Source organism: Oxyura jamaicensis, chromosome 26 (assembly GCF_011077185.1).
Source record: "Oxyura jamaicensis isolate SHBP4307 breed ruddy duck chromosome 26, BPBGC_Ojam_1.0, whole genome shotgun sequence".
In the NCBI taxonomy this organism is placed as follows: Eukaryota; Metazoa; Chordata; class Aves; order Anseriformes; family Anatidae; genus Oxyura; species Oxyura jamaicensis.
The window spans coordinates 3629480-3654140 of record NC_048918.1 but is presented as its reverse complement, the minus strand read 5'-3'; the positions used below and the strand labels follow the sequence as shown (position 1 = coordinate 3654140).

The 24661-nt window shown below is 59.1% G+C and overlaps 2 protein-coding genes across 2 annotated transcripts in view; both read left to right on the top strand.

Moving 5' to 3' along the window:
* Positions 1-4730, top strand: part of PIK3C2B (phosphatidylinositol-4-phosphate 3-kinase catalytic subunit type 2 beta) — a 15795-nt gene extending 11065 nt beyond the window's left edge. Inside the window, 16 exon segments of the mRNA XM_035347059.1 lie at positions 193-287; positions 366-546; positions 617-724; positions 807-899; positions 1010-1139; positions 1445-1581; positions 1716-1885; positions 2037-2193; positions 2305-2414; positions 2566-2767; positions 2890-3014; positions 3095-3212; positions 3351-3432; positions 3523-3629; positions 3715-3843; positions 3922-4730. Of these exon segments, the coding sequence (XP_035202950.1) occupies positions 193-287; positions 366-546; positions 617-724; positions 807-899; positions 1010-1139; positions 1445-1581; positions 1716-1885; positions 2037-2193; positions 2305-2414; positions 2566-2767; positions 2890-3014; positions 3095-3212; positions 3351-3432; positions 3523-3629; positions 3715-3843; positions 3922-4110 (2133 nt within the window). The 3' untranslated portion in view covers positions 4111-4730.
* Positions 4731-6325: 1595 nt separating this feature from the next.
* Positions 6326-13048, top strand: PPP1R15B (protein phosphatase 1 regulatory subunit 15B). The gene is made up of 3 exons (XM_035347385.1): positions 6326-6633; positions 6719-7724; positions 11098-13048. The coding sequence occupies exons 1-3, from the start codon at positions 6326-6328 to the stop codon at positions 11308-11310; spliced, it is 1527 nt and encodes a 508-aa protein (XP_035203276.1). The 3' UTR covers positions 11311-13048.
* The last annotated feature ends 11613 nt before the right edge of the window (positions 13049-24661 follow it).

Sequence of the window (24661 nt, the reverse complement as noted above, 5' to 3'; positions counted from 1 at the left end):
GCTGGGACGGGGATGCTGCGTGGGATGGGTGCTGGGACGGGGATGCTACTTGGGATGAGTCCCAGCTGGGGATGCTTCATGGGATGTGTGCTGGGGTGGGGATGCAGCGTGGGGCACACACCGGGACCAGAACACAGCATGGGGCGTGTGCTGGTCCTGCTGTACCCCAAAACCCCTCTCCCCCTCCTGCAGGCCCTGAAGTACGAGTGCTACCTGGACAGCCCGTTGGTGCGCTTCCTCATGAAGCGGGCGATCTGCGACCTGAAAATCACCCACTACTTCTTCTGGTGAGTTTCTGGGGGGGGTCGGGAGCGGCCAGGGGGACCCGTGGTGAGTCTCACCCCGTGTTTCTGCGCTGGGGGCAGGCTGCTGAAGGACGGCCTGAAGGATTCCCAGTTCAGCATCCGCTACCAGTACCTGCTGGCTGCTCTGCTGTGCTGCTGCGGGAAGGGGCTGCGGGAGGAATTCGACCGGCAGTGCCTGCTGGTCAACACCCTGGCCAGGCTGGCCCAGCAAGTGCGGGACGCCGCGCCGTCTGCGCGCCAGGTGAGTACTGGGGTCGTCGGGGGGTTTCCGGGGGCCGGCTGGGTCTCACCCCCCTGTGTCCTCCCCGCAGGGCATCCTCCGCGAGGGGCTGGAGGAGGTGAAGCAGTTCTTCAAGGCGAACGGCTCGTGCCGGCTGCCGCTCAGCCCCAGCCTGCTGGTGAAGGGGATCGTGCCCCGGGTGAGTGCTGGCGCCAGGGGTGCCGTCACCCAGCGGGGCCCGGGCAGCTCTGATGGGGTTTGCTTCCCTTCCCCGGCGGCAGGACTGCTCCTATTTCAACTCCAACGCCGTCCCCCTGAAGCTGTCCTTCCAGAACGTCGACCCCCTCGGGGAAAATATCCGGGTCATCTTCAAGGTGAGCTCGTCCTCCGTTGGGTGCCCAAACCGTGGGCGCCGCGGCCCAAACCGTGGGCACCCTGCCCCTGACGCCCCCCTGCTCTGGTCGCTCCCCCCGGGGTCTCGCAGTGCGGCGACGACCTGCGGCAGGACATGCTGACGCTGCAGATGATCCGGATCATGAACAAGATCTGGGTGCAGGAGGGGCTGGACATGCGCATGGTCATCTTCCGCTGCTTCTCCACGGGCCGCGGACGAGGTATCCCGGTGTCGGGGCATCCACCGGCAGCGTCGGTGCCCGGGTCGTGATGCTCTGGGGTTGGCAACGGCTTGGGAGGTCCTGGGGATCCCCAGGGAGAAGCCACCACGGGTCACTGCGAGCCACCGTTGGGCTTGATCCCACCAGACCATCTGTAGGAACGTGTTTGGTTCCCACAGGCCATTTGTAGGAACTCTGTGGAATGTCGCCCATGGGTGGCAGCTGGGTTGGTGGCAAAGGGAACTGGGGTCTCGGTGCCCCCCACGGGGGAAGGACGGGTCTCACCCTGCTGTCTCGGCTGCCAGGCATGGTGGAGATGATCCCCAACGCCGAGACCCTACGCAAAATCCAGGTGGAGCACGGCGTGACGGGCTCCTTCAAGGACCGGCCGCTGGCAGACTGGCTGCAGAAACACAACCCCGAGGAGGACGAGTACGAGAAGGTAAGGAGGAGCCCGGCAGGGTCCCCGCTCCTCGTGTCCCTGTCCCCAGGGACAAGACACGTTGCTTCCTAGCGTGGGGACCACCAAAGCCCACCTTGGGGCCTTGCCTTGCTCCATCCCTCCGTCCCCCCTAGGCCGTGGAGAACTTCATCTACTCCTGCGCCGGCTGCTGCGTGGCCACCTACGTGCTGGGGATCTGCGACCGGCACAACGACAACATCATGCTCAAGACCACCGGCCACATGTTCCACATCGATTTCGGCAGGTTCCTGGGCCACGCTCAGATGTTCGGCAACATCAAGAGGTGAGAAGCGACCCCCGGCGCCGCCTTCCCCCTCGCTGGGATTGCACGCGTGGGGCACGCGTGGGGCTTTGGGGTCCACTCTGGTTTTGCGGGTGCGGCCCCTCTCCTCGTGGCGCCGTGCTCACTTTCTGCCCCCCTTTCCCTGGCGCAGGGACCGGGCCCCGTTCGTCTTCACCTCGGACATGGCGTACGTCATCAACGGCGGGGACAAGCCCTCCAGCCGCTTCCACGACTTCGTCGACCTGTGCTGCCAGGCTTACAACCTGATCCGCAAGCACACCCACCTCTTCCTCAACCTGCTGGGGCTGGTGAGAGCCTGGGGCCGCTCGCTGCCCCTCAAAGCGGGGACAGGGTGGCTGGGGGGGGGGGGGTCGCGTCCTCGTCCCACCGCCCGCCCTCACCCCCGCCTCGCTGCCCAGATGCTGTCCTGCGGCATCCCCGAGCTCTCCGACCTGGAGGACCTCAAGTATGTCTATGACGCCCTGAGGCCGCAGGACACCGACGCTGATGCCACCACCTACTTCACCAGGTAGGGGACACGGGGGGTGACGGGGTGGGGGGTGATGGAGAGCCCCCGCCCCCCCCCCCCCCGGGAAGGAGGCATGGCCCCCGGCTGCATCTCAGCTTGCTCGCGGGCTCTGTGACCCAGCATCTCCGTCCTGCATGCGGCCTCATTGCAGGTTGATCGAGTCCAGCCTGGGCAGCGTGGCCACCAAGCTCAACTTCTTCATCCACAACCTGGCGCAGATGAAGTTCACGGGCTCCGACGCCCGCCCCACGCTCTCCTTCGCCCCCCGCACGCACACCATCAAGACGTCCGGCCGGATCCGCGACGTCTTCCTCTGCCGCCACGAGAGGGTCTTCAACCCCAGCAAGGGCTACGTGAGTGGGGACAGCCCGAGGGGACGGGCAGAGGAGCGTTCCCCATCCCTGAACCCCTAACTCTCATGGGCACGGGGTGTCCCGCTGTCTCCATCCCTCCTCGCAGCCCCTTCTCCCCGCAGACCTACGTGGTGAAGGTGCAGCGGGAGAGCCCGAGCGAGGTGGTGTTTGTGCAGCGCACCTTTGAGGAGTTCCAGGAGCTGCACAACAAGCTGCGCCTCCTCTTCCCCTCCTCGCTGCTGCCCAGGTACCCCCGAGGACCCTACACCAGGGGGGGGGCTCCCGATGCCCCCCCGGGGTCTCTGAGCCTCCGTGCCCGCGCGGCAGCTTCCCCAGCAGGTTCGTCATCGGCCGGTCGCGGGGAGAGGCAGTGGCCGAGCGGAGGAAGGAGGAACTCAATGGCTACATCTGGCACCTCATCCACGCCGCCCCCGAGGTGGCCGAGGTGAGGAGGTGGGGATGGGGGTGCTGGGGAGAGGAATTTGGGAGGAAAGGGGGCAAACGCGGCGCGTAAAGCATCCGCGTGTGCACCCTGGGTGCTGGGGGACGTGGTCACCGGTAACGGCCCCTCTTTGCCCTGCAGTGCGACCTCATCTATACCTTCTTCCACCCGCTGCCGAGGGATGAGAAGGCGGCCGGCACCAGCCCAGCACCAAAACCAGCAGGTAGGTTGGCTGGGGTGAGCCCCGCATCCCCCCCGGGTCCTCCCTGGGCCCCCCCCCCCACGTCTCTCCCACATCCCTTTTCCTCTCCAGACGCCACGTGGGCTCGTCCCCTGGGGAAGGTCGGCGGCGAGGTGAAGCTCTCCATCTCCTACAAGAACAACAAGCTCTTCATCATGGTGATGCACATCCGGGGGCTGGTAGGTGCGCGGCGTCCCGGCGGCGCTGGGGCAGGGGCTGCTCGCGGGGCCGGGCTCACGGCGTGCCCCGTGCTGTGCCCGGCAGCAGCCCCTCCAGGACGGCAATGACCCCGACCCCTACGTCAAGACCTACCTGCTGCCCGACCCCCAGAAAACCACCAAGAGGAAAACCAAAGTGGCCCGAAAAACCTGCAACCCCACCTACAACGAGATGGTATGGGGGACGGGGATAAGGTTTGGGGAGGGTTTGGGGGCAGTGGCTGAGGTTCTGCCCTGCTCTGTCCCCCTGCAGCTGGTCTACGACGGGGTCCCCCGGGGGGACCTGCAGCAGCGGGAGCTGCGGCTGAGCGTGCTGAGTGAGGAAGGCTTTTGGGAGAACATCCTCCTCGGGGAGGTCGGCATCCGCCTCCGGGACCTCGACCTGGCGCAGGAGAAGATGGGCTGGTTCGCCCTGGGCTCCCGCGGCCACAGCACCCTCTGAGCTCCGGGGCCTGGCACCGGTGTCACCGGCACCTCTGGGGACATGCCCGTGGGGACCGGGCGCTCGCGTGCCGGGAGCTGCCGTAGCCATCTTCTTTTTTAAGTTTACCTTGTGTCAAGGGAGCAACGCGGGGGGGTGGGCAGGGAGGAGTGTCGGGGCACTTCGGGGGGGTTATTTCTTCCTTTGGGATATCTGTATTTTAATTTTTTTAATAACGAGTAGCACGCGGCCGGGCACCGGGGCAGAGAGGAGGCGGCGGCGGTGGCATCACCGAGGTTGGTCTCGGATGTCCCCCCAGGGACATTTGTACCCCCCCAGGGACATTTGTGCCCCCCTTTATCTCCTCGAGGAGCTGCCTGCTGGCATCGGGGCCGTTCCTGTCCCGGGGGATTCGCTCCCAAAGGAGAGCAGTGCGGCGGGGGGGGTCCCGCTGGGGTGACCCCGCCAGCCCCCCGGGGGGGCACAGAGCCACCTCCTCGGCCCCTCGCCTGGCCCCGGGGTGTCGTGGGCTTGGTGCCTGTGGTGCTTTGTTTACAGCGAGAGCTCCGTAAACGGACGAAATGTTTCTCAGGATCGAGAATAATGAACTTACCTTTATATTAAAAGTTTTAAATACTGTATCGAGTGGGAGAGGGCCTGAGGGGGAAGGGGGGGACGTGGGGTTCGTACAGGGGCTCCTGCAGCCAGCACCTCCCCACGGCCTCCTGGTCGTGGCTCAAGGGTGTTAAAATGAAGGCGATGAAGTGTACGGGGCCGGGGGGGAGCCTCTCGTCCCCCAGCTGTCCCGCAGGTCTGGATGGGGACAGGGACAGGGACAGGGCTGCCATCCCACCCCACGCACCGTGGCACGTGCCCCGGCCCCGCTCTTTCAGCCGAGCAGGGAATAATTCTTACTCCCATCATTACCCCGCAGACTGACTAAGCGTGCCCGTGGCGAACCCAGCGCGGGATATCTCAGTCACTAATTAAGCCTAATTAACGTGCCATTCGACCTTGGCACCTCCCCGCCTCAGCGGCTCACCCAGCCAGCCCAGGCCTCGCTGCAGGCGGGTGCAGCTCCCTGCGCCCCACACCCAGCCTGGCTGCTGCTAACTGGGCTGGCCTGTGCCACGGGGTCCCCATGTCCCCATGTCCCTGTGCTGCCATGTCCATGTCGCTGTGTCCCATGTGTCCCTGTTGCCAGTGACCATGTCTGTGTCCCTGTCGCCATCTCCCTGTCCCCATGTCCGTGTCGTTGTATCCCCACGTTTGTGTCCCCGTGTCCATGTCTATGTCCCCATGTCCCTGTCCGTGTTTCCTTGTGTCCCATGTCCCCATGTCTGTGTCCCATGTCCCTGTAGCTGTGTCTCCATGTCTCTGTAGCCATGTGTCCATGTCGTGTGTCCATCTGTGTCCCCATGTTCCTGGGGACAGTTCCTGTGTCCCTATGTCCCTGCATCCCACCTCCCCATGTCCGTGTCCCCATAGCTGTGTGTCCATGTCCTGTGTCCCTGTGTCTGTGTCCCCATGTCCCCATGTCTGTGTCCCCATATCCCACATCCCCATGTCCCTATAGCCGTGTGTCTGTGTCCATGTCTGTCCCCACATTCTTGTCCCTGTGTCTTTGTCCCTGTGTCCTTGTCCCCCATGTCCCCATATCCACGTGTCCCCATGGCCATGTGTGTCCCATGTCCCCATGGCCATGTCTGCGTCCCCACATTCCTGCCCCCATGTCCCTGTGTCCCATGTCCCCGTAGCCATGTCCCCGTGTCCATGTGTCCCCGGGTGTCCCCGTGTCCCCACGTCCCCGTGCCCCTTGTGTCCATGTGCCCCCACGTCCCCGTGTCCCCGTCAGGGCCGCCCCCCGCCATGGCCGCCCCTCTCCCCCCCCTCCCCCCGGGGGCGCTGTGCCGCGCGGCGGCTGACGCAATCCCTGCGCGGTGCCGGCGGGCGGTGCCTCCTCCTCCCCCCTCCCACCAGCGGGGGGGGGCGGGACCTCGGCTCCACCCAATCAGCTGCGGCGGCGCTCCTTGACGGACAGCTCCTGCCCTCCGCTCCCGCCCCGCCCCTCGCGGGTAGGAGGGGGCAGCGCCGAGCCGCGGCGCTCGCGCCCCCGCCGCCATTTTGTAGCGGCCGCCGCCGCCTCCCCGGCCCGGCCCGGGATGGCGCCGGGCCCCCGCGGGGAGCCGCCCTCCGCCGCTCCCGGGCCGCTCTGAGGAGCCTCCCCCTCACCCTCATGGAGCCGAGCGGCCGAGAACGGGGCAGCCCCGTACCGGGGCGAGCCCGCGCCGCTTCCCTGCTGGGTTTCTCCCCGCTTTGGCCCAAGCTGGCCGTACCCAGCGCGGCCCCCGCCGCCCCCGGGCCGGCCCAGGCCAGCCCGTCCTTCTCGTGGCTGCGCCTCGCCTCGCAGCTCCTCTCGCCGCTGCCCGCCCTCCTTCACCGCCTCCGGCCCGGCCCGGCTCTCAGCAGCGCCCTGTGCCCCGCCAGCGGCTCTCCCCCGCCGCCGGAGCCTCTCGCTTCGCTCCGCCGGGCCGAGGAGAAGGGGCAGGAGGGAGCCGGGGGGGGTGCGGAGCGGCCCGGCCGCCCTCGCGGTGCGGAGCGGGGATTTTTTTTCCTTCGTTTTGGGAAGCGGCAGTACAGCCAAGAGCCTCCTGCCCCGGCCGCTGAGCTCCGAGCCCCCCGGCGAGGCCTGGAGGGGCGGCGGGGGGCTGCCCGAGGTGGAGCTGCTCCGGAGCAAGCGGCTCGAGTTCCTCCAGCAGCGGCTCCTCGTCGTGCCCGAGCCCGACCACGGCTACCACAGCCTGGAGGAGGAGCAGCAGCAGCACAAGGGAGCCACCGGGGAGCCGTGGAAGCCCGAGGAGCAGGAGGCGGCCAGGGGCTCCCCTGCCCCGAAAGGGGAGCTCGAGGGGGGAGCTTTGGCCGCAGAGGACGGTGAGGAGTCCGAGCGAAACCTTCGAGTTTCAGCCAGGCCTGCTTGTGCTAATAAGTTAATAGACTATATCCTAGGGGGGACCTCCAGCGGGGAGGAGAGTGCGGGTGATGATGAGGAGGAAGACTGGGATGATGATGATGATGATGATGGGTTTGACAGCGAAGGGCTCCTCTCGGATTCAGACAACGGGAGCCAGAGCGGGGAAAGGTTGCACCTCTGGAATTCCTTCTTCAGCCTGGATCCTTACAACCCGCAGAACTTCACGGCCACCATTCAGACATCTTCCAGCAGTCCAGGGAAGGATATGCACTGTGGGTCAGATGTGGAGGAGGAGGAGGATGAGGATGAGGAGGATTCTTCATGGGCAGACTCATCTTCAGGCTCTCCTCACCTCAGTTCTGAAGAGCATGACGAGTGGGAGTGTAGCAGCGTGGATGAGGCAGAAAACTTGAAACTTTGGAACTCATTCTGTACCTCAGACGATCCTTATAATCCTTTAAATTTCAAGGCACCTTTCCAAACAGCAGAGAAGAAAGGGAAGCCTGGCTCAAAAGGAACAGAGGGGCCGAGTTTGGGCGCTTCCGAGCATAGTCACTTAACTGTCTGTCGGGTACAGCTGGAAAAACATAACTGTGGGGTCACAGACTTGGTGCGGCATGGCATTCTTTTGGGTGAGAAATGTACAAGTACCAAGCGGAAAAAGGTATTTCTTTTGTTTTTGTGTGGGATCTGCGAAGTGGTGGGTGGGTGGGTGAGGTCATTTGCACCAGGATTCCAGCCGCGGTGGTGGCAGATCCTACCCTGTGAGCTTATGGTGTAATTATCTGACTGCAATCAGCGTGCCTCGTACGTGATGGGAGGCCTTGTTATGCAGTCACACGGGGCACAGAAGTTCTTCACGCTTCATTTTTAGACTGGAAGTTGAGCTGCTGTTAAAGACAGCTTTCATTCTGTTTGCGTTCCGATGTAGCTTCCATTATCAGGCAAACAGATGAGAGCTGTGACCGAAGTGTTGCCCCCGGAAAGCACCCTTTTCTGCTGCGAATCACGTTGATAAAGTATTTTAGGAGTTTTGTGTGCACAGTGTAACTGAGACTTAAGGTGGTAAGTATCTAGGAGTGTGTCAAGCCTGCTTGGAGTTCCAGACAGCAAAAGTCTTTCTGTAGGAAGAACTCTTCAGTTGTGGGTTAGCACAAGCTGCAGTAAGCTGTTAAAACTTCCAACAGAAGTGCTTTAATGCTCCTAATTCCTTTTAACAGTTTACTTATAGTTCAGCAGTCTTTAGGAAAAAGGATGTCCTATGGAGCTAGGCTTTTGAATGCCAGCTCGAGGTGCCCTGTGCCCCAGAGCCGGAGTGTTAAATGCTAGTGCACATGCCAGGATTTGGGTAAATAAATTTATCCTCTGAGAGGGTTTGTGATGCTCCAGATGGACACGGCTGCTTTTCAGACACGAGGTGTTCCTCTGGGTCTTGCCTGACACTTCATACCTTTGCGTGAGTCATAGCCTGTGATACCAAGGCCCAGGATAGTGCCCTGGTGTAACAAGATAGCAACAAGGACGAGTTGTATCCTGCTTTCTTTGGTGTTCTTACAGCGTGGATTTTGCTTCCCTGAGAGTCTGGCTTGGACTTCACGTCATACCTGCTCCTGCTGGGGCAGGTGGCGGTTACAGACGTTAAGGTTAAAGCGCTGCTTTGCCACCAAAACGGAGAATGGTTTTTGCAAGAGGACCTTTGTATCGGACAGCACGTGTCTGAAACACTGCAGCACTGCTGAGCCCTGCTCTGAGTTCATGCTGTCATGCCCTAAAATCCGGTTGCGTGGCAGATGTGCACACTTCACAGCACTTCTTGACTGCAGTCATGTCTTTTTAGACTAATTTACCGAGTCTGTGCCATCTAGTGACACGGTGAAAGAGCGGCGATCGAGACGCAGTATTCAGTGCGTCGTTCCAGCATCCAGTAATTGTGCCCAGGGGTATCGCAGACTGATGTAAAAAGGCTGAAAGGCAGAAACTCGCTAAGGGACCGGCTGATGTAACAGCGCCGGGTGCCTGAAGGCAGGTACCTGACTTGGCCTGCCAGCGAGAGGGAGCAGAGGTCGCCGCGCACTGACCTGTGCCTGCCCAGGAAACCTGCGAGTCCTTTGCCCCGCACAGGGCTGTTCCCTGCGTGCCATCGTGCAGACAGCAGCAATATTTGTGTTTGTACAGCCCTAAAGCCTGGGGGTGTTTGTTTGGCGTGCGGGATGGCAGATGTGCTCACAGTGCACGTGGGGTCGGATGCCCACGCTTTCCCAGAGCACTCGGAAGAATTTGGGGTGGCTGCCCTAGAGCTGGGTGACCTCGGGGGCTCGCTTTCAGCACGGTCCCCTGGGGCTCTGCATCTCCTGGTGGACGTTCCTGTAGGTCACCCCTCCTCTAACTCTCACCTCCACGTTTTCTGTGCGGGTTAGGAGGTGGCAGTCCCACACAAAGCCTCCTCCTACGCTTCTCGTTACGCTGACGTGAACGGGGTGCGAAACTGGGGGTTTCTGTTAATCAAACGCAGGAATAGAGCAGCAAGTGTTTTCCTCCCCAGATTCCTTCCTGGTCTTCCTGCAGCAAATTCGAGTATGCTGATAGAACCACAGCACTCGCCTTGTCTTCAGGACATGGTCCTAGCCTGAGAGTCAAGGGACTTTGGCAGCTAGTTAGTTTGGCCTTCGGTTTGAAGCCTTTTATGTAGCTAAGTGAAAAGCAACACATCATTCCGAACTAGTTTCTCTTTCGCTTATCGCTTGATAAGAGGAAGATTTGAATCTTCACGTAGCAATCAGCTGGGTGCTGTTGAGATTAGACCCTGACCCTACAAGGTTTTTTCATTTTCTTAAGAATGAAGAGGGGAAAAAACTTGCACTCGGTTTGAAGTGCCCCGCCTGACTTCATTTCCTCCCATCAGCCGACCATTGATACTCGCACTGAACGGATGAGTTTGTTCAGTCACACGGAGATGAGTGTTGGTTCCTTAAACGCAGCAAGATTTCTTCTCGGGCTCTCAAGTTGACTCACATCATTACTCATTCCGCAGAACAATGGCTCTCGCTTTATGTAGTCAGAAACTGGTTGGTGACATCTAGTCTTAAACGAGCGTTCTGGTATATCCTCCAGAGCAACGTGCTGAAACTGTGTCCGTGAGGGGTTAAAATGGTGCTGGGGGGCTGTTATTTCACAGGGAGCGTTGCGTACCCTGATATCAGCCCCACCAGGCCTCATAGGTCACCGTTCCCCTGTACTCAGCTCTGGCAAGGCCACACCTCGAGTACTGCGTTCAGTTTTGGGCCCCTCGCTACAAGAAGGACATGGAGGTGCTCGGGCGAGTCCAGAGAAGGGCAACGAAGCTGGTGAGGGGTCTGGAGGACAAGTCTTACGAGGAGCGGCTGAGGGAGCTGGGACTGTTTAGCCTGGAGAAGAGGAGGCTCAGGGGCGACCTTACTGCACCCCACAGGTACCTGAAGGGAGGCTGTAGCGAGGTGGGGGTTGGCCTGTTCTCCCACGTGCCTGGTGACAGGACGAGGGGGAATGGGCTAAAGTTGCACCAGGGGAGGTTTGATATTAGGAAGAACTTCTTTACTGAATGGGTTGTGAGACACTGGAACAGGCTGCCCAGGGAAGTGGTTGAGTCACCATCCCTGGAGGTCTTTAAAAGACGTTTAGATGTAGAGCTTAGGGATATGGTTTAGTGGAGGACTTGTTAGCGTTAGGTCAGAGGTTGGACTCGGTGATCTTGGAGGTCTCTTCCAACCTAGACTATTCTGTGACTCTGATTCTGTTCAGGGACTGCCTGGTAGTTTGAGCACTGCTTTAGGTAGAGGGAGGAGGCAGCAGCTGCACGTGAGGTTGCTTTTAAACCGGAGAGGTGAAACGCGTTCCTTCCCAGCTGGTTCAGAGACCTAGCGTGAACTGGTAGCGCACCTGAGGGTTTGCCAGTATTTAAGACAACTTGTATTTGTCCATACAATCATTTAAAAATAAGGTTTAAGCTCCTTTTGTGTAAGTATTTGGTAACGCTTTGCTAAATGGCTTGTCTTCTCCAGGTAACCTTCCTTGAAAAAGTTACTGAGTATTACGTCAGCAGCGAGGAGGATCGGAAAGGACCCTGGGAAGAGCTGGCCCGAGATGGCTGCAGGTTCCAGAAACGTATCCAAGAAACAGAAGAAGCCATAGGGTACTGCTTCACCCCAGAGCACAGACAGAGAGTCCTGAATAGACTCCGAGAAACCTCCTTCGAGGGGGTTGATCTCTTCTAGCACCTTAAAAGACCCGGTAGTTGTGTGTGACCCGAAGCACTCATGAAGATCTTCAGACCGAGAAGTGGCAGCTGCGTGTGCTTTTTTGAAATGGGGGGAAAAGTGGGATTTGAACTCTTTTTTTCCCAGTTTAATATTCAGCCAACGAATATACCTGTGTGTATCCCATTTTTGATATCCAAACAAAACCTTTTGAGTATCAGCAGGAGTGGGGGCGGTATAATTGCATTCCTCTTCAGTACCATTTGAGAAACGGACTGCTTTAGGTTAAATCCATTCCAAAATTGCCTTGTCTGCCGTGCGTTGAGAAGTGGTGGCTATTCAGTTGGAATTTTGCACTTTGAAAAAGCAAACATATTTTGAAGGAAATATTTATGGAGCTCAGAACCTAGTCATTGCAGTTTTGATTTAAAGTCTGTAAAGGCCTGTGCTGTTTGTTCGTGGCTCTCCGTTTTCTCTAACCCACACAGAAGCCTCCGATTTTGTTAGCTCGTGTTAGCTTCACTGCACATAGCGGATGCTGTTTTGCTGCCTTTTTAAGGTCCCGCTTTGGCGTGCAGTCTAATTGTTTGCGTGTTGATGTGACGCTTCGATGTCGTAATATTTCAGTCTAGCACACTGGGGGATTCAGGGGAGCTCTGGTGCACTCTCAGCCCTTTGGTTTGTCTTTATTTAAGTAAAACCTTTACCCAGTACTGTTCCAAAGGGCGTTGGCTGCTTGTGCACCAAGGCGCTTTGCTTTCAGGGCAGTGAAAGGCCTCGTCCTGCTCGATAATTGAAGCTTCAAGGTACATATCCAAGCTGTGGCTGACGGTCTGAGCTGAGATAGCTGCGTGTGTGCAACCAGGCCGTTGGGCTTTAGGTAACCTCAGAGCAACTTCACCCTAATTGATCCTGCTCCCGATTGAAGTGGGGCGTTCTTTGTATTTATCTGGTGTGTGGAAGGAGAGTTATCCTTCTGGAAATGTAAGACCACAGAGTGCTGCGTTCTTTACCAGAAGCCAGTATTAATACCTTACCTCTCTGCATCCGCACTTTCGTTCATTTGGTACCAAAATAACATTTCACGTCCGGGAGCTGAAAGTTGAGGTCCGCGGTGGAAGGAAAACACTCCTCATCTGTGTTGTATTTGTGCCTAACTTAAAATCTTTAATTGTTTCAGGCAAAATAAAAGAGCAGCACAGTCCGGGCATGCATTTGGACCTGGAAGATGTTGTATGGCTGTAACCCAAGCAGGCGTGAGGTCATGCAGTGGAATAAATACCAGCCAGACCTAAAGGATTCCTATCTGTCTGCAGAAAATAGCCTGAGTAAATGATTTGCTATTTTGTTCATTCAGCTGACGAGGAGTGCCTCTGTTTTTCTAAGGAAGAGACCTAGAAACACTTGAGATTTGTTGTCTCGTTGTTCAAGTTTGAATTCAAAAGAAGTTGTGGATGCGTGGAGAAAAGAGCTTCAAGCTTTACGGAGTTTTCCGCTTCGTCTTGCCGTGCTTCTGGCGATTTTAATTGTCTCAAATTTCAGAGCTTTGGGGTTTACACTTTTTCCATAAAGTTTGTTCTTTGGATTTAAAAATTACCTTTCTCTGCCATGTGCTGGAAGTGTTAATTACGAAATTAAGAGAGTTAACTGAGATACAGTAGAGTTGTCACAGAAAATACGGCTGAAACCCGGGCAGCCTCATGGATTGGCTGATTAAAAGCCGTGCTACAATGTTATTTTAATCCCTGTGGAATAAGAAAAAAAAACACATTATTTTCTAAAAAAAAAAGATTATTTTAGTTGTGAAACCATAAATCATGCCCCTGAACCCTCTGGGAGCTTTCAGTTCTTAGGAGTTAATTTTCCTGTATCGTATTTGCTAACAGGTGTTCTGCTGCTTTGTTTAGGGAAAGGCACGCGGGACGATTAATGTGCTAGAATTAGGGAAAAATTGTTGACATACGGTCCTGGCGTGACTGATAAGGAAAAACGCTGTTGGTTGCTCCTGGTAAAATACACGAGAGCGTTTTTCCATGACACTCCTGGTTTATTTGGGCTTGTAAAGCTTGCTGCTGCTTTGATTACTCTGGTTAACTTGGTGTAGGGGCGTTCATAAAAAAAAACCAGGGTGATGTGAACTAACACCTGCAAACACCAAGGGACATTCTGCAGAGGCTTGGGAAAGGCTACAGCTGGAAATGAACAGAATTGACAAATTATCTACAGGCTAGGTTGAAAACCGTTCCTTCCAAACGCGCTTCTGGTATCTGAGACTATTTTTTTTCAGCCTGCAGTGTATCAAGCACTCTGTTCTAAAACTGCTGCTTCTCAGAGAAACGTGCCTGCTCGGTAAGTTTTTTCCCTCCTTGCAAACCTCACGCTTTCAGAGTACCCAGTGGTGGTAGGAAGTTACTCTAACACTAAATTTATGAGCAAGCTACTTTTATTTTGTCACCATCTTCCCTATAACGTACCTTAAAGTTGTCTTACAGGATGTGTATGTGTGCGTTTGGAGTGAAACATAAAAAATAATACTTGCTGAACTTTAAATCAAAACTGTAATTATCAGATTTTATTTTTGTATAATTTAGAGAAAGTTAGAAAACCTTCAGCATTGGCTTTATACAGATTTTAATTGATTTGTGTCGAGTTTGTTGGGTTTTTTATATCTAAAGTTATATTTCTGTACATAACAAAACTATTCAGAACTAATCTGTAAATTGTAATAAAGATATTTGCAAGATAATCCCGCGCTGTCCTTTCATTTGGAAGAGCTGATGGGAGATGTCGTGTAACGGTGCCAAAGCCCAGCTCGTGCCCGTGTATTTCGCTTTGAGAACGTTCAGTGTTTGTCAGAATTGGTGTTGCAGAGCTGGTGGTAACTTGGGAGCAGGCTGTTAGCTCCGAACCAGTAACTGCACGAGCGTAAGGGCTCCTGTACCAAGAGAGCTTTCAAAGTGACCCAAAAGGTGCAATTCCTCGTGTCCACGTTGGGTGTTGGCGTGGTGTAAGCGGGGATGGTAAGGTTTTGTTGCTCTAGTTGACAAGGAGTACTGTAGATTTGCCTTGCTTACCGGGTAGCACAACCGTAACTGATCACTGCGTGGTTTTGAAGGTTTTTTCTTTTTTTTCCCTGAAGCACTTCCAAGTTTCTGCACTGAAATAAATCCGAGGTGTCACCTTGTGAGTAGAAGTGACCTGAGGCTGCCGAACATCTGATCCTTCTTTAATTAGAAGAGCCCAAACACTTCTGCCTTTTGCTGCGTGGTGTTGGACGCTAGCACAGCGAATCGTTTCCTCTCCGATGTTGCAACCAGCTAGGAACAAAATGCTTTGGGGGAGCTCAGGAGAGGCGAGGGCGTAGGAAGGTGCTGATGTCCGGTGACACCTGCACGGCATTCCCTGCCATAGCTGGTTGTAAAGAAGGACCTCGCTTCATGCAAACCAGGATCTGTCACTCCACGTTTTCAGGTCGGGAAATTTGTTAGGATAGCGGGCGTCTTCACCACGAGAAAGAAGGCGTGCTGGGACGTGAGGCTGGCCGAGCGGGGTGGGAGGGTTTTGGCCGCAGCCGCTGCTGACGAACATCCTCCTGACGTCCCCGGTGCTCCTCACGGCACGGGAATGTCTGGAATGAGTTGAAGGGCCCGGGGTTGGTCACACCTCTTCAGAGCAGGGTTGTAGGGTGAGGACTCCCGACCTGCTGGCTGCTTTGTTTATGCCCCGAGGAAAAGTGCTGCTTAGAGCTAATTCTGCAGTAACACGAGAGGTGCCATTTGCTCTATCTTGCAGCGCAAGCCATCTTTCACCCAGTTCTTGCATCCTCTCCAGGCACCTCTAGAATCACCCTGGCCCTGTATTTGCTTCTGGAACTGCATCGGGGTACGGAACTGCTGAGCTAAATGAGAAACATTTTGGGAACTGCAGGGAGGGCTCAGTCATCCCACATTCAGTAGCTGAGTATAATGAGCAAACCTACGTAACTGCTGGGAACTACAGCACTTCTCTAAAGTCGCATTCACCTGTTCTGCTGGCTCGAAAATCTGCCTTAAATGAGCATTGTAATTTCCTTTTATTCAGTGTGGTGGCTTAAAGAAATGCAGTTAGTGTGCTAAATGGAGGCTTCTGTGGATCTGGCAGTGCATCAAGCTGCCATCTGGAACGTAGAAATCCTGCTGGGGCTTCTTTATCGGCGCCGAAGTCTGCAATTGGAGTTGAGAGGACAATTTATCTGTGCTGGGGTAGAACTGTTCTTGCTCTGGGAGCTCTGTCTTCTCCGTGGGACTTAAGAACTTGTTTGTCAGCAAAGCACACGGGGAGTAAATAAGCTGCTATTTTGGTAGTCGGTAGTGACTGCAGCCACTGAAATGTCATTTGCAAATTTAATACAGCCGTAGAGCTGGTTTGGTCCCACAAAAGCAGGTTTCTTCCGAAACTTAGAGGCAGGAGAAGGTGATGACGACTGCAGAGGGGTTGTGAATCGCGGTGTGAGCGCGATGCCCGGTGCCCCAGTGGGGACGTAACCCACGGTCTGGTCTCTGTGCGGTGTCGGCGAGGTGTCTTGTGAAAGATGTCCATTGCTCTCGTGGCTGTGAGGTATTAGAGGCCATTAGGAGCCGGCATCCGGCTGCCCCTGCTGCTAATGCTCCAGCCTGGTAGCAATAAAAACATCGGGCTTTGTGCAGCCCTTCCAGCTGTACGAGCACATCACGCACTCACTGCTTTCTCTGCCTGCTCTCAGGACGGCACACGGCGCTTTGCCAGGCTTCGGACACATCTTCCATCCCTCCTCTTCCAATCAGTGGGTGCTGCTTTTAGCAAAAGGGGGAAAAAAAAAAAAAGGCACAAACAAATGCAGAAATGTGCTGTTTGGCGTAGGCAGCGCTGCTCTGACAGGCTGCACGTGAAGCTTTGGGGTGAGAAGACCAACAAAGGAGGTCTTTTTCAGCACAGCTTCCTGATCCAGGAGGCAAACGTGGTTTTGTGCCGGCTCCCCAGCTCTAAAACGAAGCTGCTGAGGGCCCGTTCCCGCTGTTTGTTCACAGATGCAGTCTGAACGGCTCTGGGTGGCACTATTTTAAGCTGAATCCCAAAGCCTGCCTTCAGAGAAGAGAGCTGCCGTGAAAAATAGCCGATGCCTGCACGGCAGCGTCAGGAGGAAAATAGGACTTGGATGCTCCGTGCGTCTGGGGAGGTTTGTGTAACAGGATGAGCGTGTTTAAAATTACCCTGGCCCAGCTGCTCCCATCCCACCGGCTGCGTGACGGCCCCGCGGGAGCTTCTCTGCACCCCGTGGGCAGTGCTGGCCGGCGTGCCTCCCCATGGCTGGACGCTGAGGCACCTCGTTGGAACAAAACAGCTCCGGCCTCGAAGCTTTTTGCATGCAGGGAGCAGCCTTCGGCCGAGAGCAGCTGGGACGAGGTCCCAGGCCTCTCGCGGGCTGTGCCAGGAAGGGACAAAGCCGCAGCGGGGGCTCGCGCCGTGGCTGCGTTCAGCACCTCTCCCCCTCCCTGGGCACGCACCAGGCTGCTTATTTTAAGCTTGCTGCTTCGGGTTGCGTTTCAGCTCAGATAATTTAGACCAGAGCTGAGGTGAAGGCTTCTGGCGAGGGGGCAGCACGAGCAGATTAAAGAGGTTTCACTTTCAGAGCTGGGGGGGTTTCGCTGGCCCCTCTCCGTGCCTCCTCCAGCGCAGGCTGGTGTAAGGCTTGTTGCTGCGGCTCCCACGAGCTTGGAGGGCCTGGGGTAGGTCCGGGAGCTGCTGCTTGCCGTGCCCGATGTTAAACACGTTGCTCAGAGTGGCTGTGAGAGGCTGATAAACAGCTGCTTGCAATCTCGCCGTCTGGGCTCCGTCACGCCAGCCGGGCAGGACCCACCGAGCTGCACCCACGAGCGCTCCCAGCAACGGCGTTCGCTGGCCCTGTTTATTGAGTTAGGAGCGCTTTGCTGCCAGGCACAAGGAGCACGAAGCCGTTCACCCCTCTGCTCCGCTGCTCCCTCCTGCTTGAGGGGGTTCCTGGCCTCACCGCGACAGCTGGGAGCACCGAGAGACAGCAGCGTGCGCCCGGTGCCCATGGGCGCACGGCGAGGTGGCTCCGGTGAGGCGGTGACCGTGTCCTCGGCCTGGCTCTGCGCGATCTTGGAGCAATTAGCTGAGCACCGTGTAACGAGGTGCTGGGAGAGAGCCGATGAGGATCCAGGGGACGGGCTGCAGCGGTTCCTTCGCCAAGGCTGCGGCGTGGGCGATGCCGGGGAGGGAGCAGCCCTCGCAGCTCCGGGAGCGCCGCTGACCTGCACTGCTGCTGCGGCTGCGTTTCTGGAAGGAGCTGGAGAAAAGCTGCTGTCCAGGAGGTGGTGCCAGAACCGTACCGCAGCACCCGCAGCCCCGGCACGCAGCCCTCGGCTCTCACCCACCGCCTCACCTCTCGGCAGGGCAGGGCGCGAAGGTGAACGTGGGGCCGGTGCCACAGGCCAGCCCTTCGTCTTTCTCTGCAGAACCGCCCGGCTTTGCGGCATTCCTCACGTCTGACTCGCGATGGCTCCACGCAGGAAACTTCTCAAGCCTTCATTTATCTTCCCCCAAAAGGGCAAGTCGCCCTCAGCGAGCGTGGAGCTGGCTGTCAGGCCACAGCTCACGCCAGACGGCCTCTTAAGCAACAATTAAGCCCCGGCGGTGCCGGTGTCACCCCATTGCTCACCCGGCACGGCCCTTTTCCGCGTGCTTTGCTTCCCTTTTGCTTTTGTTCTCCCCGTGATCCCTGCCGCTGTGGCTTGAAACGAGGGCTCAGCACCGGGCACGTAGCAGGAGGTGTCCGCTGGCGGCTGCTGCGCGGGGCTGGGCAGGCGAGGTCCTTCCACCCAAAGCAGCATCTCCCAGAAGCTGCTTCTGAACGTGTGGCCTCCCCGCAGCGGGTGCCCCGCTCCCCCAGAGCTCCTGGGCTTTTCGGGGGCGGTCTCCTGCAGAGGACTGATGCTACAGCAAGTAAATCCACGGGGCTTTCTTCCCCGTCTCCTCCACAGCCCCGGTCCCGGTGCAAATCCCTTTCTGCACTGGTGTGCAGGGCTACGGAGGTAGTGAAGGTGGGATTTGGCTCTCGGGATGGTCCCACAGGGGACTGGGAATCCCCTGCTAAAGGATGGATGCGGTGCACGGGGCAGAGGTGGCAGTGCCTGGTTCTGGGGGGGGGGGACCCTGGGACCACCTGTGGAAATACAAAATACGAGCATTTTTCCCAAAGAAAACCTCGGTGTGCGTCTGCTTGCTCCTAACCTGTGTGGTAACGAATGAGGAGCTTTCAAAAGGGTTTTAAACCAAATGAAAACAACAAGCCCCGCTGGTATTTCCCCTTTGAATTTCCATTGGATTAAGTTATAAAGAAACGGGGAAAAGTTCTCTAGTGGAAAACAATAAAAGCTGATTTATTTACCTGGCAGAACAGAGCCGCGAGCTGCTCGGGATTCTTGGCTGAAGGTCCGGCTCAGCCCTCCAGCAGCCTCCACGGCGCTCACCCCTGGGCTCGAGCAGCTCCTGCTCGCTTCTAGCATCTGATTCCCTACAACAGTCCTGCGTGGGTGAGCCCATAATTGCCACAAATGACCCCAAAATGATCACGGGGGACGCTGATGATACCTGTGGCCATGAAACGCTTCCTTCCCTGGGGGTTATGGAGAAGGAAGGAAATCTTTGAGGATCTTTGAGCTTATCTCGCAGGGACCCTGACCGCGCATCCCCTTGAGGGATGTGCGAGGCTGAACCGGGGAGATTTCGCCCTGGGGTAGATGTTAAGCGCCGTGCACCGCGAGCTCTTAGCCCCATGGCTGCAGAGCAAGCCTCTTCGGGTCTGCAGCTCCTAAAGTTTCTGTTCTGTGTCTGTGGAGACCAGTGGGCACCGGCTTCGGAAGCTCTCGGTCCTGAAAGCTGCGATGGAGAGAACACCGGGCACCCTCGGTGGCTGTGCAGCAGTGCCAGGAGCCGTGCCCGGAGCCGCTGGGGGATGCGGGTCACTGCGCCGAGGACTAATCCCCCGCGAGCAGTGAGTCAGGTCGGAGGCTACTCTGAGTAAACGAAACTGCGGCAAGTGGCCGCTGGGACGGGCTGGCTGGGAGGGAGCTTTGCTTTCAGGAGCGCCCTCGTCATCCCCAGAGCCTCCCCGGGAGCTGGACCGGGATTAGGGACCGACCTCTCGCCGCGTTTTGACTTGGTGAAACTGTTCCTGCCTTGAGCCAGCTTGTGCCAGCTCCCGGCGCAGGGCTGACAGCGGGGTTCCCCTGTATTAAAAAATAAAACCACGATGGGAACAATTTGACGTGGCAGCCGGGTCCCAGGGGACGGGTTGTCCTGCGGTGACGCAGCACCGCACAGAGCCAGCAGGAAACCCCAGGATTTTGCGTTTTGGCTCCCCCGGGGCCATGCTGTGTCCCCCCTGATGTCAGGGCGCATCGTGGAGCTGCCCCGTGGGCTCTGCGGGGCCGGGGCGGCCGATGGGGCCGTGATAAGGGCGGTGACGCCCCGACCTCGCTCGCGTGGCCGTGAGCTACTGGGGCGGGCGCGGCGTAACGCTATCCCCGGGGCTCAGCCCGAATTCGGGCAAGAAGCCCAATCCTCCAGCAAGGCAACGTGAAGCTGTCGTGGTGCTTTGCACCCAGGTGTTTCTCGCATGAAATGGAGCCTCCCCCGGTGAAACGATGACGGGGACAGGGACATCATCCCCTGCCACGCTGTGGTCCTGTTGCTCTGCCAGGGGGCTCGCTGGGACAAACCAGGCACATTTTTCTCACCCGGGTATTCAAAGAATTATGGGGAAATCCTTCGCAAGGCTTTGGGTGAAGTGGTTTCCCAAATCCTGGCAGGGAACGGCTCTGAAGTGAGGACTGTGCTTAAGCTCAGCAGAAGAAGCCCCTCTGGGGACCAGCTCCTGCCTTTTCCTCTCGGTCCCCTCCTGAGCAAGCGCCTTCCTTCCTCCTTGTGCCATGAGAAACTTGGACAAGGCGCCGCTGAGACACGAGGGCAATTGCCTCCTTCAGTCACCCAGCCCAGGTGCCTCCCCGACCCCACCTTTCCCCTTAAAAGACGTTTAATTGCTGGCTAAGAACAAGCAGAGAGAAAATACCCACTGGGCAGCTCCGAAAGCGCCGCAGATAATCATCAGGGTGCCCTACATACTGCCTCTGCTTGGCTGCGAGATCAGACGGCGAGAAGAATTTGACATTGTTTAAAATGAACAGGAGAGGGAAGGAACAGCTCCATAATTACTCACCCGGAGTTAATTGACGGTAATTACACCGAGTAGGCAGGGGAGGAAGCTGCGATGGGCTAGCCCCGCAGAGTCATCCGGGGAGCCGTGCCTGCTCCGCTGCCGCGCAGGTGCCCTCTGAACCCCGGCTCGCGGGCGAGGTGGCAGCCTGGCTCCGAGGGGGTTAACTTGATGGGTTTGGTTTTCTTTCCTTTTTTTTTTTTTTTTTTTTTTTTTTTTTCCCCTCCTCTTCCCTCCTTGGTTATTTGCAGCAAACAGAACCCGGGTGGAAGGTCTGAGCTGAGCAAGTGTTTGCTCGAGGGGGGGACCGGGAGCTGGCTCGCGCTCCCCGAGCCGCGCGGGGAGCGGAGGCTGGGGCTGCCCCCACCCGCTGGCCCCCATGGCCGATGACATCGAGTGGCTGGATCTGCCGGGCAGGTGGACCTACGGCGTCTGCGGGGACGGGCGCATCTTCTTCATCAAGTACGGGCCTGCCCGGTGGGACCGGGGGTGCCACGGGGACGGGGCGTGGGGAGCAGGTGGGGGCTGCGCTCCTGGCTTGGCACGCGGCTGAGGGGGGCGCAGGGGATGGGGGGGCTTAATCCAGGCTGGGAGCGAGGGGTCCTGCCTGCTGCAAGCCTCAGTGTCCAGCTGCTTTCCTATCACTTGTGGTCATCTCCGCTTGCTCCCCGTTCCTCCCGTCTCGGGGCTCACTGCTGTCCCGGCTGCCGCCTGGTGGATGCCGTTCCCTGATTTCCCTGAAATCTGCTCCTTTCCTTTCCTTTGGCTGGAAAAGTTTCTTGTGTTGCCAAGCCCCCGCCCTGGCAAAGGGCCTCCCCGAGCCCCCCGCCGTGCTCACTGCCCCCCCCCCCTTGTCTTTCACAGCGACGAGACCAAGTCCACGAGCTGGGTGCACCCCAGCACGGGTTACTCCGTCCAGAGCGGGCACTTCTCCTGCGCCGGTAAGGGACGGGCCCCGGCTCCCCGCGCGTGCCCCCCACCCTCTCTTGGGACACGCGATGAAATGCTCCAGAAATGCCTTGGAGCCCCCAAGCAGCTGGGCGAGCAGGGAGGGTTTTGGGGGGGGGCGGAGGCTTGGAATGAGGTGCGGGGCGATGCCGCATCTCTTGGGGATGCACAAGCCTCCGTAACCCCTGCGGTGGGGTTGGAGAGGTGTCCCTGGGGGGGTCTTAAGAGCCCCCTTCTGCAGAAAGGTTCCCTGCAGTCTCTGAAACCTGTCGCTGGCGGGACAGGGACCCAAAGCTCCCCTTTGGTGCAAAACCCAAAGCAGCAGCGGTGATGGAGGCGGGGGCGAGGAAGGCTGACCGCCCCTTCTGCCGTGTCCTTCCAGGGCTGCCCCGAGGCTGGGAGGTGGACACCACGCTGCACGGGGGCTTCTACTTCATCAAGTAAGTGTCAGGGGGCAGGGGGAGCCACTCTCCCCTGTGTTCAAGTGGTGTTTTTACAGCCTTGGAGGACGCCGCTCCCCACGCGGAGCGGGGTGCTGTGCTGGTGGGTGCGAGGTTTGCCCCGCAGCCTTTGGGGTGCTGCTCCTCCGGGTCTTACCTAGACCATGGCAAAACGCCTGCCAGCGCAGCACGGGCTGGTTTAATCCACGTGGAGCGCCAAGGCAAGCGGTTCGGGAGGGGTTTGAGATATCTCTTGCTGGAGGGTGGGGTCAGGGTCTGTGCTGTTGCTGTGTGCCGAGGCGTGAGATGGGTGGGTGGGTGCCCGTGGCTGTGGCGGTCCCACAGGTACCAGCAGCTGGAAAAAAAAAACAAACAGCAGAGCTGTGGCTGATGAGAGCCTTTTCTTCCTGACTCTCTGGCTCGGAGGTGGCAGTGCCGCAGCGGCCGTACTCCTGCAGACGGAGGTTTCCTCTCTGCGAAGTGCAGCCGTCTCGCTTTGTGCTCCCCTCGCCACAGCAGCCACCCAAGGGCTCTCGGCGGAGGCAGCAGGACCTGCTCCGCGCCTGGCCCTGCGCTGCAGGCAGCTCCTGCACCATGTTCCCATTTCGGATGCAAATGTCTCTTCTGAGAGCTTGGGGAGCCTGGGGACACCGGGGCGAGCCAGGCAGCCCCCTGCCCTGCACCAGGCACTGCCTCTGCCCTTGGGGAGGGTCCCCAGAGACCAAGGGGGATCCTCCAGGACGCTGCCCCTGCAGAGAGGAGCTCGGTGGTCCCAGGCTGGCTGTGCTCACTGGGGATGAGCTTCAGGATCTGGCCCAGAGCCCTGTTCCACGTTGCCTCGTGCCCCCTCCCTGCCTCCAGCCCCGCAGCCTGGACCCTCGTGGGGTGACGGAGACGTCTAGACGGCCTGGGGCTGTCTCACCTCGAGCTCCAGGTGAGGTGAGGGCACCTCAGCCAGGACCTTTGAGCCCGTCCCTATCTGCCGGGCGTGCTGTGTGCTCAGACAGCGCTGAAATCCCCAGGCGGGCTGAGGGCTGCAGCCAAGCGCCGCGGTTACCCGGCCCGATCCGCCGAGCGCAGCTGAGGTGTCCTGGAGTCAGCCCGAGCTGTGATCGCCACTGGGAGCGGGGCTGGCTCGGGGAGGGCCGTGCTGGGGAACCTCCCGTTCAGGTCTGAGCACCTGCGAGGAGCCGTCCTCCCCCGCCGTGTGCTCGGCGTGCTGCTCGTGGCCCTGGTTCCCCGCGCACCGCTGGCCGTGGCTGCAGGCGAGGGGCTGCGACCCCAGGGGCTCCCCGCCGGCCGGGCTGCGCCAGCTCCTGCCCTTTGCAGGAGCACGCAGGAGGTGGCAATGGGGCTGGCGTGGCTGTGCGTGCCCTGCACGCTGCCGCGCACAGGCACCGGGTCTGGCTCCGGGGACGGGGCTGCTTCATGGCTGCGGTGGCCGGGGGCTCGGCGCGATGCCGGGTGCGCTCCCACCCGCGCCAGCCCTGGGTACGGGAGGGCAGCGCCCAGCCCCTGCCTTGCCCAGTGCTCCTCCTGTGGGTAAGTGCGGCTACAAAGGGCCCTTTTCCACCCCGCTCCTGCCTCCGGCTCTCTGCCCGGATGGTGCCAGCAGAAGAAAAGGCCCCGCTGTGTCTGCGCCCTCGGGCTGCGACGGGGCTGGGGACAGGCAGAGCAGCGCTGGGTGGCTTCGGTCCCTGTGCAGCGGGGTAGGGAACAAACAGCACGTGTTGCTGTGCCCTGCCCAGGGGTCCCACGAGAGCCCCCTTTGCTCATGTGCTTCCTGGGCAGTTTGATGGCTCCTGGGGACGGCAGGGGGCTGCAGGAGCCCCGCAGTGAGCCTGGGCTGGCTGGGGAGCAGGGGGGTGCCTGGGGACAGGGACCAGGGAGGGGGAGGACTCGCAGGCACAGAGTGGGGTCCCTGTGCCTGGGGGGGTGGGGGGGGGGGGCGGGGGCAGGGGGACCGAGAAAAACCCCCCCCCCCCCCCCCCCCCCAGCCCCTAATTCCTTGTGGCTAATGGTGGGATTATAGGATCGAGGGCAGCCGTGGGGTTTTCCTTTCCGGAGGGCCCCCTCCCTCCCAGCCCAGATGTGCGGCACACGAGGGGTCCCTGCACGCTGGGGGGGTCCGAGCCCCCGGGCTGGATGCGGGCAGGGTCCTGGCTGCGGTGCCCGGCGGCTGTGGCCAGCAGAAGTAGGGCAGTGCCATGGATCGGGGCACGGTGCCATCGCTGTAGGGCTGCAGCTCCGTGAGCACGCAGCTCTGCAGCCCAGGAGCTGCCCTGCTGCTGGGGGCTGAGGGCTGAGCGGGGCTGGGGAGGGGTCCTTGGGGCTGTGGAGTGGTGGGTTTGTGCCCCAGGGGACCCCCCCCCCCCGTTGTTGCTGTTTCGCCACCCATCCTCTGGGAGCCCCCTCCCCGTGGCTGCTCTCCAGAGGGTGCAGAGCCTGGGGGTGCTCCTGACCCCCTGCAGCGGGTCCCACGGGCCGCGTGTGTGCAGATGGGGGCCCCCACCCCAAGAGATACAGGATGGGGGGGGGTGATCACACCCCCCCCCCCCCAGTTCAGGGATGCAGAGGGGACATGGCCCCGGCTGTCCCCCCATCCATGCGGGGACCGAGGTCCTGGCTGCGCCCCCGAGCCATGCAGGGTGGCAGCAGGACCCCTTCTGCTCCCCCAGCACCGTGCGGGGGGGGGGGTCCCAATGCACCCCCCCCCCCCCCCCCCCCC